The sequence below is a fragment of the Frankliniella occidentalis genome, unplaced genomic scaffold (assembly GCF_000697945.3).
Source record: "Frankliniella occidentalis isolate FOCC.00 unplaced genomic scaffold, Focc_3.1 Scaffold313, whole genome shotgun sequence".
Classification (NCBI taxonomy): Eukaryota; Metazoa; Arthropoda; class Insecta; order Thysanoptera; family Thripidae; genus Frankliniella; species Frankliniella occidentalis.
Window position 1 is genome coordinate 174,584 of NW_026267438.1, and position 12,415 is coordinate 186,998.

Genomic DNA, 12,415 nt, shown 5'->3' on the forward strand with positions numbered 1-12,415 from the left:
GGGGGGGGGAATAACTTTAAAATGTTTTCGTTTTCTTTTATCAAGTGGAACCTGAGAACGTTGTGATCTTTTCATCGGTTCCAAGAACATACCCTCCCCCCCAAATTTACGTTCCGGGTGAATCAGAGAAGACGCAGGTGCGAGCGGGTTTGCCTACCCAAGGGGCCATAGCGGGCCATACGGGCAGACCGGGTAGGCAAACCCGCCGCACCTTCGTCTTCTCTGAATCACGCGGTACGTACGTAAACCAGAGTCCACATATCTTTTTGGTTCCTTCTCAACGGAAACTCGTGAAACTGCGCAGGACTCTGCTGTTCAAATACATTAATTTTGGCCAGACTCTCTAGTGATATTTCGACTAACGGACGAAGAAGAATAGAGGGTAGAACGTAAAGGTTCCTGATTGGCCGAGCGCTTACCCCCGCTATCGGCGTGACGTAGAGGCGGGCAGCTCTCGACCAATCGGTAACGTTAATGTTTTACCCGCTATTCTTCTTTCCCCGTTAGTCGAAGTACACTATAATTTGTTACGAAGGGTCGCACGGTGAAAAGGGTTTCCTGTATTGCAAGACCTGGTTTTGGAATCTCATGGAGAACGCCAATGGCATCCAAGACCAGGTCTTGTAATACAAGAAACTATTTTTACCGCGTCAAGTCGTGAGGTGCCGTAGCCGTTCGTCACACTCCTCGATGCGAGCGGCGCACTCGCCTTGCACTTGATCTGCACCCGACGTGCTCCCAGCTCGCGCTCGCATCGCACTCGTAGCGCACTCGTTCCATTCTTTAAGGGAGCGGAATCGGGAGGCCGCTACCCCGTCCTGTGGTGTCGTAATAGCATACGATACGTCCCCAGCCGAAGGAAGTCTGTCCAGTCGGCTTCAAGACAAAACCCATCTGGAAATCCACGTCTAGGTTGCGTTTTCTACATAAATTTATCCGGACTTTAAAATTTATTCACACATTTCCACGTGTTTACGTCTGAATTATGACTTTTTTCTCATGGATTTTCTATTTTCCATGCGGGTTTCGTATGTTTCCGCGGTCCTGTCTTGCTTATTTTGTTTCCATTTCCCATATAGGTTCTGTATTTTCGTACTTCTACTGGCATCTTTGCCAGAAAGACTGAAAAGGCCCCCCTGCAAAGTTTGAAAGATGAGTCGTTGAGGGCATTATCCTTCGGCAAAATAAAATCAGACCAACCACGCCACCGAGTACTGGCCATGCGTCCGGTTCCGCCGTGCGTCGTGGGGCGGCTCCGGTCTCTTTCAGCTTCCAAGCCGACACGCGCCCCAACCCAGCGTCCGCCTCGACTGACGGGCCAGCGCGCAGAGAGCTGACCGGTCGTCAGTAACGTGGGAGACGCTCATCTCTGCGTGCGCGAGCCTCGGGGTGGTTTCAGTTTGCTCGGCAGACGGTACGGAGTCTAGTGTGGCAGAATGTCTTTTCCAAATTCCTTGAAGTTATTTAAAGGGCCAGGGTGCGCCAAACAACAAATAGAGACCCAACGGAGCTTTTTAGACAGTCCCCAAGACTGTCTCTACCAGAAGGACAAGTCCCCCCCCCCCCTTTCTTTGCTCTCCTTGAGTGCTTGATGTGGCGACTTACGGCGGCGTTTGGGCAGGTCGCGTCACCTCTGCGCCCTCGGTACGTTAGGGCAGTACCCCCCCCCCCTTTTTGTTGTAGCTACTTGAGCAGTACTAAAAAAGCTGAGGGCTTTGAGGCTTGGTCGAGGGAGCTGTCTCTTTCTGAGCCCTGTGGCTGTGGGCTACTTTTTGGTTAGCGTTATTTGCTCTGTTATTTGTGTAATGATTCTTGAAACAATAAACAATCTTTCTATCAATCTTTACTTACCCGTACACCGCTTTTCGCATGGCCCCTGCCCTACTACTGCAATTGCCTTCTCGATCTTCAACTCGCTGGCCCGTGCTGAATGCGGGTAGGTTTAGAGCAGGTAGAGTAGGTGTTTCTTTCTCAGTTTGATTTTTAACTGTAGACTCTCACAGAAGTCGCTTATAAGTGTATAAGAAATGTACTTCTGTACATCTGATTTCTTTAATGTACCATCCTTTGTTCAAATGCATTTGCGTTCTTATCATGGTAGTTGATAGCAGTGTTGTGAGGGATAGGGACATAATGGTAAACACAGTGTTCATTACAGATCCAACAAATTTATTGCTTACTTGACTAATACTAAACACGTTCCTTTCGAGATTGAAGAGGCGTTTAATGTATACAGAAATCACAGTAATCATTTCAAAGAGACGATACGTGGCCGACATTAAATTAATTAATAATTTAAAACAAGAATAGTGACAATTAACAGTTATAACAACTCTTTCTTCAAAAGACCCGGAAAATATAAATTATTCACGATCTCTGCTAAACAAACTATATAGAAAATAAATTAAGCTTAACTCATGACTGGTTTTAACCGTGCAGATCTCTGTAAGGTAGCAGGTTAATGAATACTCCTTACTGGTCAAATCATAACAGTGACATTTGCCTTTGCGTAATGGTTATACAAAAACAACAAAACGTAAAAAAAATACTGGTAAAAAAAAATCAACGGAATTGCAAGTTTCCAGTAAGACTACAATTAATACAAAAGTTAAATGAGAAGGTTGGTTAACTACACGGACACAAATTCTGTTTTTGCACACCCTGGAACGGCAAGTCAAATCAATTGATTTTAGTATACATACTGAATGGGAGAAAAAGGTTTATCACATGCTGAATGGTTCAACAACGCAAAAAAAAGATTTGTGTCACGGAGTTCTCAAACCTCCTTCACTCACTTATTTCAAATTTGTACTATTTTCACAAAACACAAAAGCATCAGTATAGTTGGCAACAATACAAATTTCTGCTTTTAACCTTATGAGATCAGGCCATTTAAATAAATAAAACAAAAGATTTCATGACTAAGCACATAGTGCTAGTTAAAATTGCATGGCTACAAATCTTTGAGCTGGCAACCTTCTCTGTACAAATAGTTTGGCATGTATTATACAATTCAAAGTATATGATTCTAAAACGAAAGACAGCCAAAAGAATACCAGCAAAACACTTTGTAACACTTCTCTTTGTTCCAAGGAGTCTTGAAGTTTCGATTATTTGATCTAGAGCGTATACATAAGAGTTATAATAGTCATCAATGTCCTAAGGACGTCATAATATATGATGTATTTTTTGAATTTAAAACGTCCAAAATAAAGAAGATAGAAATAGTTTTTTTCAATTTTGTAGCAGATACGTATACGATTGTTTGTAGGTACTTGATAATACTTATTTTAAAGGAGCAGAGGATCGGAAAATATCCTGTGAAAACATATATGTATATATGTAAATATTATATATCAAATAGCAGAAGAGAGGGACTGCAGGCCTCATAATTTTCTACATGAGCAAATAGAAAAGATTTTTCATTCGTGTATTTTATACATGCTAGTATACCTTTTGTTTGTTGGGTCTGCCTTGATCACTCTCAGCTCAATCTCATCTTATAATTAAATATTTAAGTTGGTATACATATTATAGGATAGGGTCATTTGTGAACATAGTTCACGTATCACATTGATGAGGGGATGGGGATTAGGGCACCGAGATTTATTTGGTAAAAAATCCCACTGTCTACTACCAAACATGAGATAACGATTCACAAATCTAATTTCCGTATACGCGCATTTTCTAAAAGGTAACACCATCACTGGTTTACACTGGGATATGGTAGGAAGCCCTTACTGTGGGCAAATAACATCACCATCAGGCTAAATTGCACTTCAATATATAAGAAATAGTCAACATATCAACTCACAAATGGACACATTTACAATAAATGGCAAGATAAATGTGCTTTAAAGGAAAGTGGATCCCAGCATAGACGATCATAAAGGAATGATTGTAGAAGTCACTTCACATACCTATGCTTCTAAAGATACTTGAAAGAAGATTCATTCCTAACAACGCGGTTTAAATTTTAATTTATACAATAAGGTAACCGAGCTCACTGGTATTAGTAAGGGCGCCACTGAAGGAGTCCACACTACACGCTTTTCACAGTTCACACATATTTACTACTCAGTTGCTTAGCCAGCTCTGTGTACTTGAGGAACTTGGAATGCGGACTCTCTTCGAAGGCGGGAGGTGCCTGGGGTGACTTCCCGGGCGAGTTTGCGCCCGGGTTGGCAGACGACCCGTTGGACGTTTTGGAGGAGCCCGACGAGGAGGCGCCAGGGGTTGGGGGTTGCGCCGCAGCCGCCGCGGCTGCCGCGGCCTGGTGCGCCTTGATGGTGACGGGGTCAGGGATGGCGCCGTCCTTGACGAAGTGCATCTTGGACAGGTGGTGGCGGTAGGCGCCCTTTGAGATGAAGGGCGTGTCACAAAAGGCGCACTTCATGACCGAGTTCTCCGTCATGATGGCGTCGTTGCAGGCCCAGCTGAAGGCGAGGATGGCCCCGGGGGTGGTGGCGGGCGGTGCGGACACCGCGCTGGCCGCGGCGCTCGAGTTGTTGTTATTGTTGTTATTATTGTTGTTGTTGGCGTTGCCGCGCGCGTGCCGGTGGGTCTCAGTCTTGTCGCACAGCTTCTGCAGGGCGGCCAGCGGGTGGCTGCTCGCCTTGCCGCCGCCCGCGCCGCCCTCCGTGGCCCCGGAGCCCGACAGGCTGTCGAACATGGAGGAGAGCGCGCCCAGCGACGACTTGCGGTCCGAGGAGCTGCGCGGGGTGGAGCGCTCGCTGGAGGCGGGGCTGGCGGCGGGCAGCGGCGTGTGCCGGGGGCTGTGCGTGGGCGCGGGGCTGGGCGGCCCCACGCTGCTCCGCCCCCGACTCTCGGCCCCCACGCTCCGCCGCCCCTCCGAGTGGTGGTCGTCCAGGTCCCGGTCCGGCGTCTTGTGCGACCTACTGGCCACGCTCACGCGGTCCTCGTCCTCCAAGTCGTCCTTCTCCCGCTTGATGCCGTCGACCGACGCAGGCGCCCTTAGCCTCTCGTTGACGTCATGGTGGTCGTCGTCATCGTCGTGGTCTCTCCTCTCCCGCTTGATGGGCAGGTGGTCCTCGTCATCAGACTCGCCCTTAGAGGCGGGCGGCGACATCCGCTTGTCGGGGGTGGTGCGTGGCGTGTGCTGGTCTGACTTCCGGTCGGGGGTGAGCGCCTCCGGCCGGCCCGCGCTGCCGCCGCCCCGCTCCGACATGGAGGACGACTCGCTGCCGCTGCGCTCCCGCCGGTGGTACATCTGCTGCTGCTGCTGGTGGTAGGTGCGCAGGAGGTTCATGGTCTGCGGGTCCACCAGCGGCTTGGTGTAGTCCACCGTCTCGTCGATGCCCAGCCTCTTGAGGATGCTGGAGCCCATGGCAGCGCCGGGCGCGCCGGGCCCCGGGAAGTTGGCGCCGTGCCTCACCCGAGAGTCGAAGCTCTTCTCGATAAGCTTCTCGATGGCGCACAGCACGGACGGCGAGTCGCTCTTGGCGCCCTCGGTCTTGGCAGGGGCGTCCTTGGGGCTGCCGGGGGTGTCCGACGTGGGTGACAGCTGCGGCCGCTCGTCCTTGCTCTTCCGCGAGTCCCTGGAGTCCCTCATGCTGGGGTGGGTGGGGCTCTCGGGCGAGAGCACACTCTGCGAGAGCAGCGCGTTCTTCAGGAGGTTGCGCTGGTCGGGGGTGATGAGGCCTCCGCCGACGCACAGCCGCACGTGGTCCACGAACACGGCCGTCTCGATCTTGTCGCCGCACTTCTCGCACGAGATCTTGGTGGTGAGCCCCAGGTCGCGGCCCAGGTCGCGCGGCAGTTTGACGCCCATGAGCCCCGCCTCGCCGTTCTTCAGCTCGTTCTGGGCCCGCTCCAGCTCCAGCAGCTTGCGGACGGGGAGCGACTTTTTCCTCTTCTCCCTCGTCTGCCGCCGCCGGCCGCCTGACTCGGTGATGGAGCGCATGATGTGCTCCTTGTAGTGCTGGTTCTTCACCATGTGGTTGCTGAGATCCTTGAGTGAGCTGAACGCCTGGTCGCACACCTTGCAGGTGAGGACGGCGCTCACGTGACTACTGGCGCCCGCGTTGTTGGGTGGTGGCGCGGCGCTCGGCCCGCCTGGCGGCCCCTGAGAGCCGCTGGGCGCCGACTGACTGGGGGGCTTCTCGCCGTCGCTCGTCTTCCAGGAGATGATCTGCTCCTGCGAGATGATGTTGGTGTAGTGCTGCGTCTGCTGCATGTGCTGGGTCATTTCGGCGAGCGAGCGGAAGGACTGCCCGCACCACATGCACTTGAGGATCTGGCGGGTCTGCTCCGCGCCCTTGCCCAGCCAGACGTCCTGGCCGCGCACCAGCTTGCGGGGCAGCGGCATGGTCTCCTTGATGAGCATGTTGAGGTCGGACGGCGACTTGCCCGGGTGGTTGGGAGAGGGTGTGGTTGGTGGATAGTCCCGCTCCCGCTCTCGCTCCCTCTCCCGCTCTCGTTCCCGCTCGCGCTCCTGCGCCCGCTCCCGCTCCCGTTCTCGCTCCCGCTCGCGGCCTGACGGCGGTGGAGGTGGCGGCGGCTGGATGGGCGGCACCGGCACATTGACGCCGCAGTGCTTGGCCTCCTTCATGTGCGTGGTGAGCGCGGCGAGCGACGGGAAGCTCTGCTTGCACCAGACGCACTTGAGCACGTCCTTGGCGGTGTCGGCACCCTTGTTGAGCCAGTGGCTCTGCCACGCGCTGTGCCTCCCGGTGGCTCCGCCCGCGCCAGGCCCGCCCATGAGCGGCCGGAACATCTCGTCGCTGCCCAGCTTGGACAGCTCGCTCATCTTCTCCAGGGCCTTGGTGGCGTCCGAGGGCGGGCCGCCCTTGAGCTTCCCGTTCCAGAGGGACGGGTCCATCATGGCCGCCGCCGCCGCGGTCGCCGCGTTGGGGCTGCTGTTCTTGGGCGACATCCCCGAGGCGGCCGCCACCGCCGCGGCGAAGTACGGGAAGTGCGAGGCCACGACGGGCGACGTCCACGGCGAGACCACGTTCTTGAAGTCGTTGGACACGCGCGCCGACTTGGACGGCGGCCTCGGCGACAGCATCGGCGACGGGGTGTCGTCGTGGCTGCGCTTGCGGCTGGAGCAGGACAGGTCGAGGGGAGCGCCGCCATCAGGCTCGGGGGTCTCGGGCTTGCTCAGGTTGAGCGCGTCGGGGTCCATGACGTCTCGGTCGCGGTCCCGCTTGGAGGAGGTCGACTTCTTGCTGAAGTCCAGGGCAGAGCCGTCCTGGTCGTTGGGCGACGAGGGCGGCGAGCTCAGCGGGTGGTTGGGCGGGGACGACGATGACGACACGTGCGGGGAGATGGGGCCCCGCGCGGCCATGGAGGACATGAGCCGGTGCGGGGACACGCCCAGCAGCGCCGCCACGGCGGAGTGCGCCTGCAGAGTGGTGGGCAGGGCGGCGGCGATGGCGTCCACGCCCGGCGGCAGGTCCGACTCCCTCGACGGGCACCGGGCCGAGCCGACGGACGCCCGCGAGTCCCTGGACGGGCAGCGGCTGGGCGACTCTCTGCAACAACAGGCGAAAATCGGATTTAGAATGTGCGTTAGAAACAACCATTTCAGGTGGAGTGGGTTCGTTTCGTTGTCAACAAGAATTGTTAACGCTTTTTGTCCATCTCGCGGAGGGGCCTGCGGCCACGCCACTGCGCGCGTTAGAGGGAATGGCCTGTGCCCATCTCCACCCTCCCAGGGCCGGATCCTTGCGGGGCCTGCACTGGCCGGAGCCTGTCGGGGGGCCGCTCCTAGAGAAGTATTTAGCGCGAAGAGTCCGCCATTACCGTAAATCAACATACGCAAACAGAGCCGGGCCCTGCGAGGAGACACAGGCCGACGGACTTGGACAGACACCCGCAGACGGGCAGCAAGATACATGGCCCGCCCGGAGTTCCTACGAGGGGACGGGCGCGCAAAACCCGTACCGCCGCGGCGGCGCCCCACCCCGCCCCGCCACGCCCTCAGACGGTTATTGCCGGAGGGGGCGGTGGCCGCGCTACTTGAGAAATAGAACAATGACGTGGGACATGCTGGTCTATCTGCGCTCCCACCCTCCCCTACCGTCCCTTACGACTGTTCGGGGTGCTCACCTCTCATCGCGGTCCTCCCGGCCGGCGGGCAGGCTGGCGGGTCTCGTGTTGTCCGCGGCGATCATGGGGTGCGGGGGTGGCGAGCACCCTGGCGACGTGGCGATGTGCATGTCGCCGTGCTCGGCGGGGGCCTCCTCGTCCGGCAGGGGCGCGTTGGCCGCCGGCCTCGGCGAGCCGACAGACGACTCGGCCGACTCCTCCTCGTCGCCGTCCTCGCGCTCCGGCCCGTCTGGGGGAGCGCCTTCCTCTCCGCCTTCACCGCCTTCCCCTGCAACAGGAAAAAGAGACAGTTAGAGACACTGTAAAGTGTGGAGTGAGATCTCTACTCGGGCTGCCCCGCGCGCCGCCTAGAAGAAGGGCCGGGCGCCGTCGTCGCATCGGCGCGCCAAAAGCAAATTAGTTCTGTCGGCGCAGTGTGAAACAAACGCCATCACTTTAGAACTAGGCGAGGGGTTGAAAGGAACAAGGGTGGCGGAGCGGAAAACGCAGGGGCGGCAGGGGCGGTGACAGGGACAGAGGTCGTCCGTTAGTCGTTTTTATACTGTCGATGTTCGCTCCTCATTTCCTGGATGACAAGGTTCCCTCAGTCGGCCAAGTACGCGTTCATGCAAAAACGGAGCCGGCAGCAAGAATCGCTCGATTTCGCCGGCAGACGCGATGGAAGGAGCGCAAAGTGTGGTGATGAGCAGAATGAATGACTGCGATAAAGCGAGAGAGAAAGGGAGAGTGAGAGGGGGCGGCAACAGCAACATTTAACACGGCGAGCGAGAGAGCGAGATAGATAGAGCGAGAGAGGGAGCGCGAAAGGGAACGGAAGAGAGAGAGAGAGACGGGGAAAAACAGTTGGCGATGCCGCCATTGTTTGATGGGCCACCAAACCCTGCAATTAGTACAAACTTTGCAGGGGTTAATTTTAATTAGAACTGGCGCGGGATCGAGCTGAGGGGTGGAGGGGGAGGGGCGGGGGTGGGCAAAGCTACTGCTGTCTTATCAGTCCCGTTGCCGCCCGACTCATACCAACAATCGGACCGCCAGTCCACCTCCGGAGGGAGATTAAGTCACGTGCAGGTTGGCCAACCGGCGAGGCTTCCTTGCATTTGGTAATTGGGATTTAAAATTTGCCGCCCGTGCCTTGTCAAAACAAGCGGCAAAGAAGGAAAAGAGTAAAGAAGCGAGAAAGGGTTTCGGACAAGGAGAGTGGATGGGGGGGGGGGGCAGTCAGAGCGAGCGTCAGAGGCAGTTGAACAAAAACGAACTATATAACAGCGCGGCCCAACTGCGCTTGTCGTTTTCTTTGGACCCCCAGAAGGGCAGGACGGCGCCCGCTAGGTCACAGGCAGATGGAGGCTGCGAGTCAAGTCTAGGTCGTTCCCTCGCCCCTCACCCGCCGCGCGCGCACGAGGGGGTGGTACTACTACCAAGGTGCGCGCGCGGGAGTGCAAGGGGGTGGCAACCTGGTGGCAACGGCCCTCCTGGGGGACAGGATGTATGTCTTGGGGTGCCGGCCCGTCAAGAGGGGACATCAGGAAACACAACCTCCCTTTTCCCTCTTCCCTCGCCTCGCAGCCTCGCACTGCTGGTGCTGTCCGTAAACCAAAACATTCTTCAATAAATCAGCGCCGCCAACCTCCACCTCCTTTTCCTACAACCGCCGGCACTTCCTTTCCTCTTCGCACCTAACCTCCCGGCGCTTGCCCTTTTTCCCTTCCCGCGCTTCTTTTATTGAGGATCGTCCTTTTACCGCCCCCTCCCCACTCTACCTGTCACCTCGCACCTGCACCGGGCCGCCCGGGTCGAGATTGCACTGGACGTGGGGGGTCCTGATGGTTATGTCTGCTCTAATTTCGAGCCAGAGGCCGAAAGTAAGGCGAAGAAAACACGCAACACACAGCGGCCGAGGCGACGAAAAAGAAAGCTATTTAGCGCCACCAAATCGTTTGGAAGCAAGACCGCGCGCTTTCTTATTCCTTTCTAACTTCCACTTTTTAATCCCTCCTTTTTTGTCCCTTTCCCTAAAGCCCTCCCTCGGCTGTCGCCCCTTGACCGGGCGAGCGCGCGAAGCGTCAGCACACGGGCGGTGACGAGTCCGAGATAAAAACCAACATCAATTAAAGATGAATCAGAGCGACTGACAAGCCGGTCCTCCTCTCCTCATTAAAACTAATTTATCCAGGTCCGTTAATCGCGCTTTTTTTCCTTCTTCTGCCGCTTTTTCTTTCTCGCTCCTTCCCGCGGAGCTAATAAGTGCACTTGTGATTTCGAGATTTAGCCGCGTCATTAGCCGTGGATCCGTCAACGTCGCAGAGCGCGATCCCTCCTCCCCGGCTCCCGCCCGCTTCCCCTTGTTCTCTGAGATTTCTGTCACCGCCAGGTCACCGCGGCCCGGGCGCGCCTCTTCGGACCCCCGCGCGCCACTTCCCGATTCCCTTTCTCACTCCTCGATGAAAGCGAGAAATATAATTAAAAGTCGTAATGTGATTAGGGCGTGGTGACGCCCCCGCCCGACCGCCCCTCCGAGACTTGTCTTGCGGGCGCGCGACCCCCGCCTGTTGTTTTCTTTCGCTCGCTCCCTCTCTCGCGCCGCGTGACCGGCCATCTGTCTCTGTCGCTCCCACTTACCGCGGCCGCACATCGCGAGAGCGGGAGGGCCTCTAGGAGCTGGGCCTGGCCCTGGCCCTGAGCACCCCGGGCGCGGCGCGCACCCAGCCCGCACTGCCGCCCCTTCGCCTCCCTCCGCTCAACAACCTAACCTCTCATATCTGAGACACATAACACACGTTGCAGTATTTTACGATTTCAATTACCGGGCCGCGATCGCCTTGCCATCAATCTTCTCCCCCCCCCTACCCCCACGGGGCATGGCGCTACGCCGCCCCAGACAATAAAACGGGCAAACAAATGAGGGTGGTTAATTCAGACCGGGATGACGAGACAGATTTAGGGCCCCGAGGTCACCGGCGCCGCCACCGACCCGCCCGTCTCAAGGGCCTAACGTAACCCTCCCGACCGCGTATCGACTCGCTAAACTGGTCGAAGCGGCTGCGGGAGGGAGAGAGAGAGAGAGAGAGCGTAAAAGAAAAAGAGACCAAGTCGAGCGAGAGAGCGCTTACCGGAGGCCGACTCTTGCTTGACGCGGTATGACGCTCTCGCGGTATGGCTGACCCGCTGCGCCCGCTGCGCCGTCCGGCCGCTCGGCATGTCGGCCACTCCTCGCTCTGCAGTACAGCGGGGCGCCCCTGCCGCCGCCCCTCGCCCCTCCGGCCGGCCGGGCGGCACCGAAGGCACACAGACGCGCATCGGAAGGCCGATATATTAAAAATACGATCATCGTAAAGTCCGGTAATGGATGTACCGGAGCTAAGCCGGCCGGTCGAGCCGAGAGCCGAGCGGGGTCGGGTGGCCGAGCCGAGCAGACGAGCCCCGCTCTGACATCTGCCGGTCTTCCCTCTCCTGCCCGACCTGCCCGCCCCGCCCGCCGAGACCAACAGAGAATTTATTTCGATTCCGTCGCTTGTTAGGAGCAGGGACTGTTAATCAATTGGGGGAGGAGAGGGGGGGGGGGATATCACAAAAGACGACTGCGCGCACGACGGGGCCGAAAGGTCGGCCCTCCTCTCAGCGACGACGACGCCTCGTCGTCTTGGTCGTCGAATTTCCATCATTCACACAATCTAATTGCAGAGCCGCTCGGCTCAGCTCCCCCGGCTGGAACACGAGACTCGTACGTTTTGTGACGTGACGTGCTGGGCCTGATCGGCCGGGGCCGTCTCGTAAACTCGGCTCACTGTTTGATTTGATATTACCTCGCGGCTTGTTTATTCGACTGTTAAAATGTGGGCGGCCCATCATCAGAGAGAGAGGGAGATAGAGGTTCCAGTGGGGGCCGATCCGGGCCGACCAGCCGGGCCGATCACTGCCGGCCGATCACTGCGAGCCGATCACCATCGTCATTACGGGCGGCGCGCACCTTGACCCCGGCGAGCCTCTAGGGCCGTGCCTATCGCACTCCGAGTAAACAACCCCATCCATAGCTGCGATATCATCTTCATTGTCTCCCGATAAATAATCGTACATCACCCGGACCATTTCGCACGGCATCGCTTCGCGCCGAGCCGGGCCACGCCGCGCCGCCGCCTTACTGCTGCAGTCACAATGTATACAGAAGCAAAGGAACGAACCATTCCGAGGAAGGAGCGGAGCGGCGCGGCGGGAGCGAGGGGAGAGAAATAGTGAGGCGGGGTGGGGCAGGATAACATAAGAATTTACGACGAGCGCGTGACGTGACGGACGCAGATAACGGGAGGGAGGGAGAAGGGGAGAATGGGAGAGGGCGAGAGAGAGA

At 56.7% G+C, this 12,415-nt stretch overlaps 1 protein-coding gene across 1 annotated transcript in view; it reads right to left on the reverse strand.

Annotated features, from left to right (window-relative positions):
- Nucleotides 1–2,148: 2,148 nt before the first annotated feature.
- Nucleotides 2,149–12,415, reverse strand: part of LOC113210873 (protein tiptop) — a 43,727-nt gene continuing 33,460 nt past the window's right edge. The window contains exons 2-3 of the mRNA XM_026429043.2: nt 8,074–8,341; nt 2,149–7,496 (exon numbers count right to left, since the gene is read on the reverse strand). Of these exons, the coding sequence (XP_026284828.1) occupies nt 4,061–7,496; nt 8,074–8,341 (3,704 nt within the window). The 3' untranslated portion in view covers nt 2,149–4,060. The remainder of the gene's footprint in view (nt 7,497–8,073; nt 8,342–12,415) is intronic.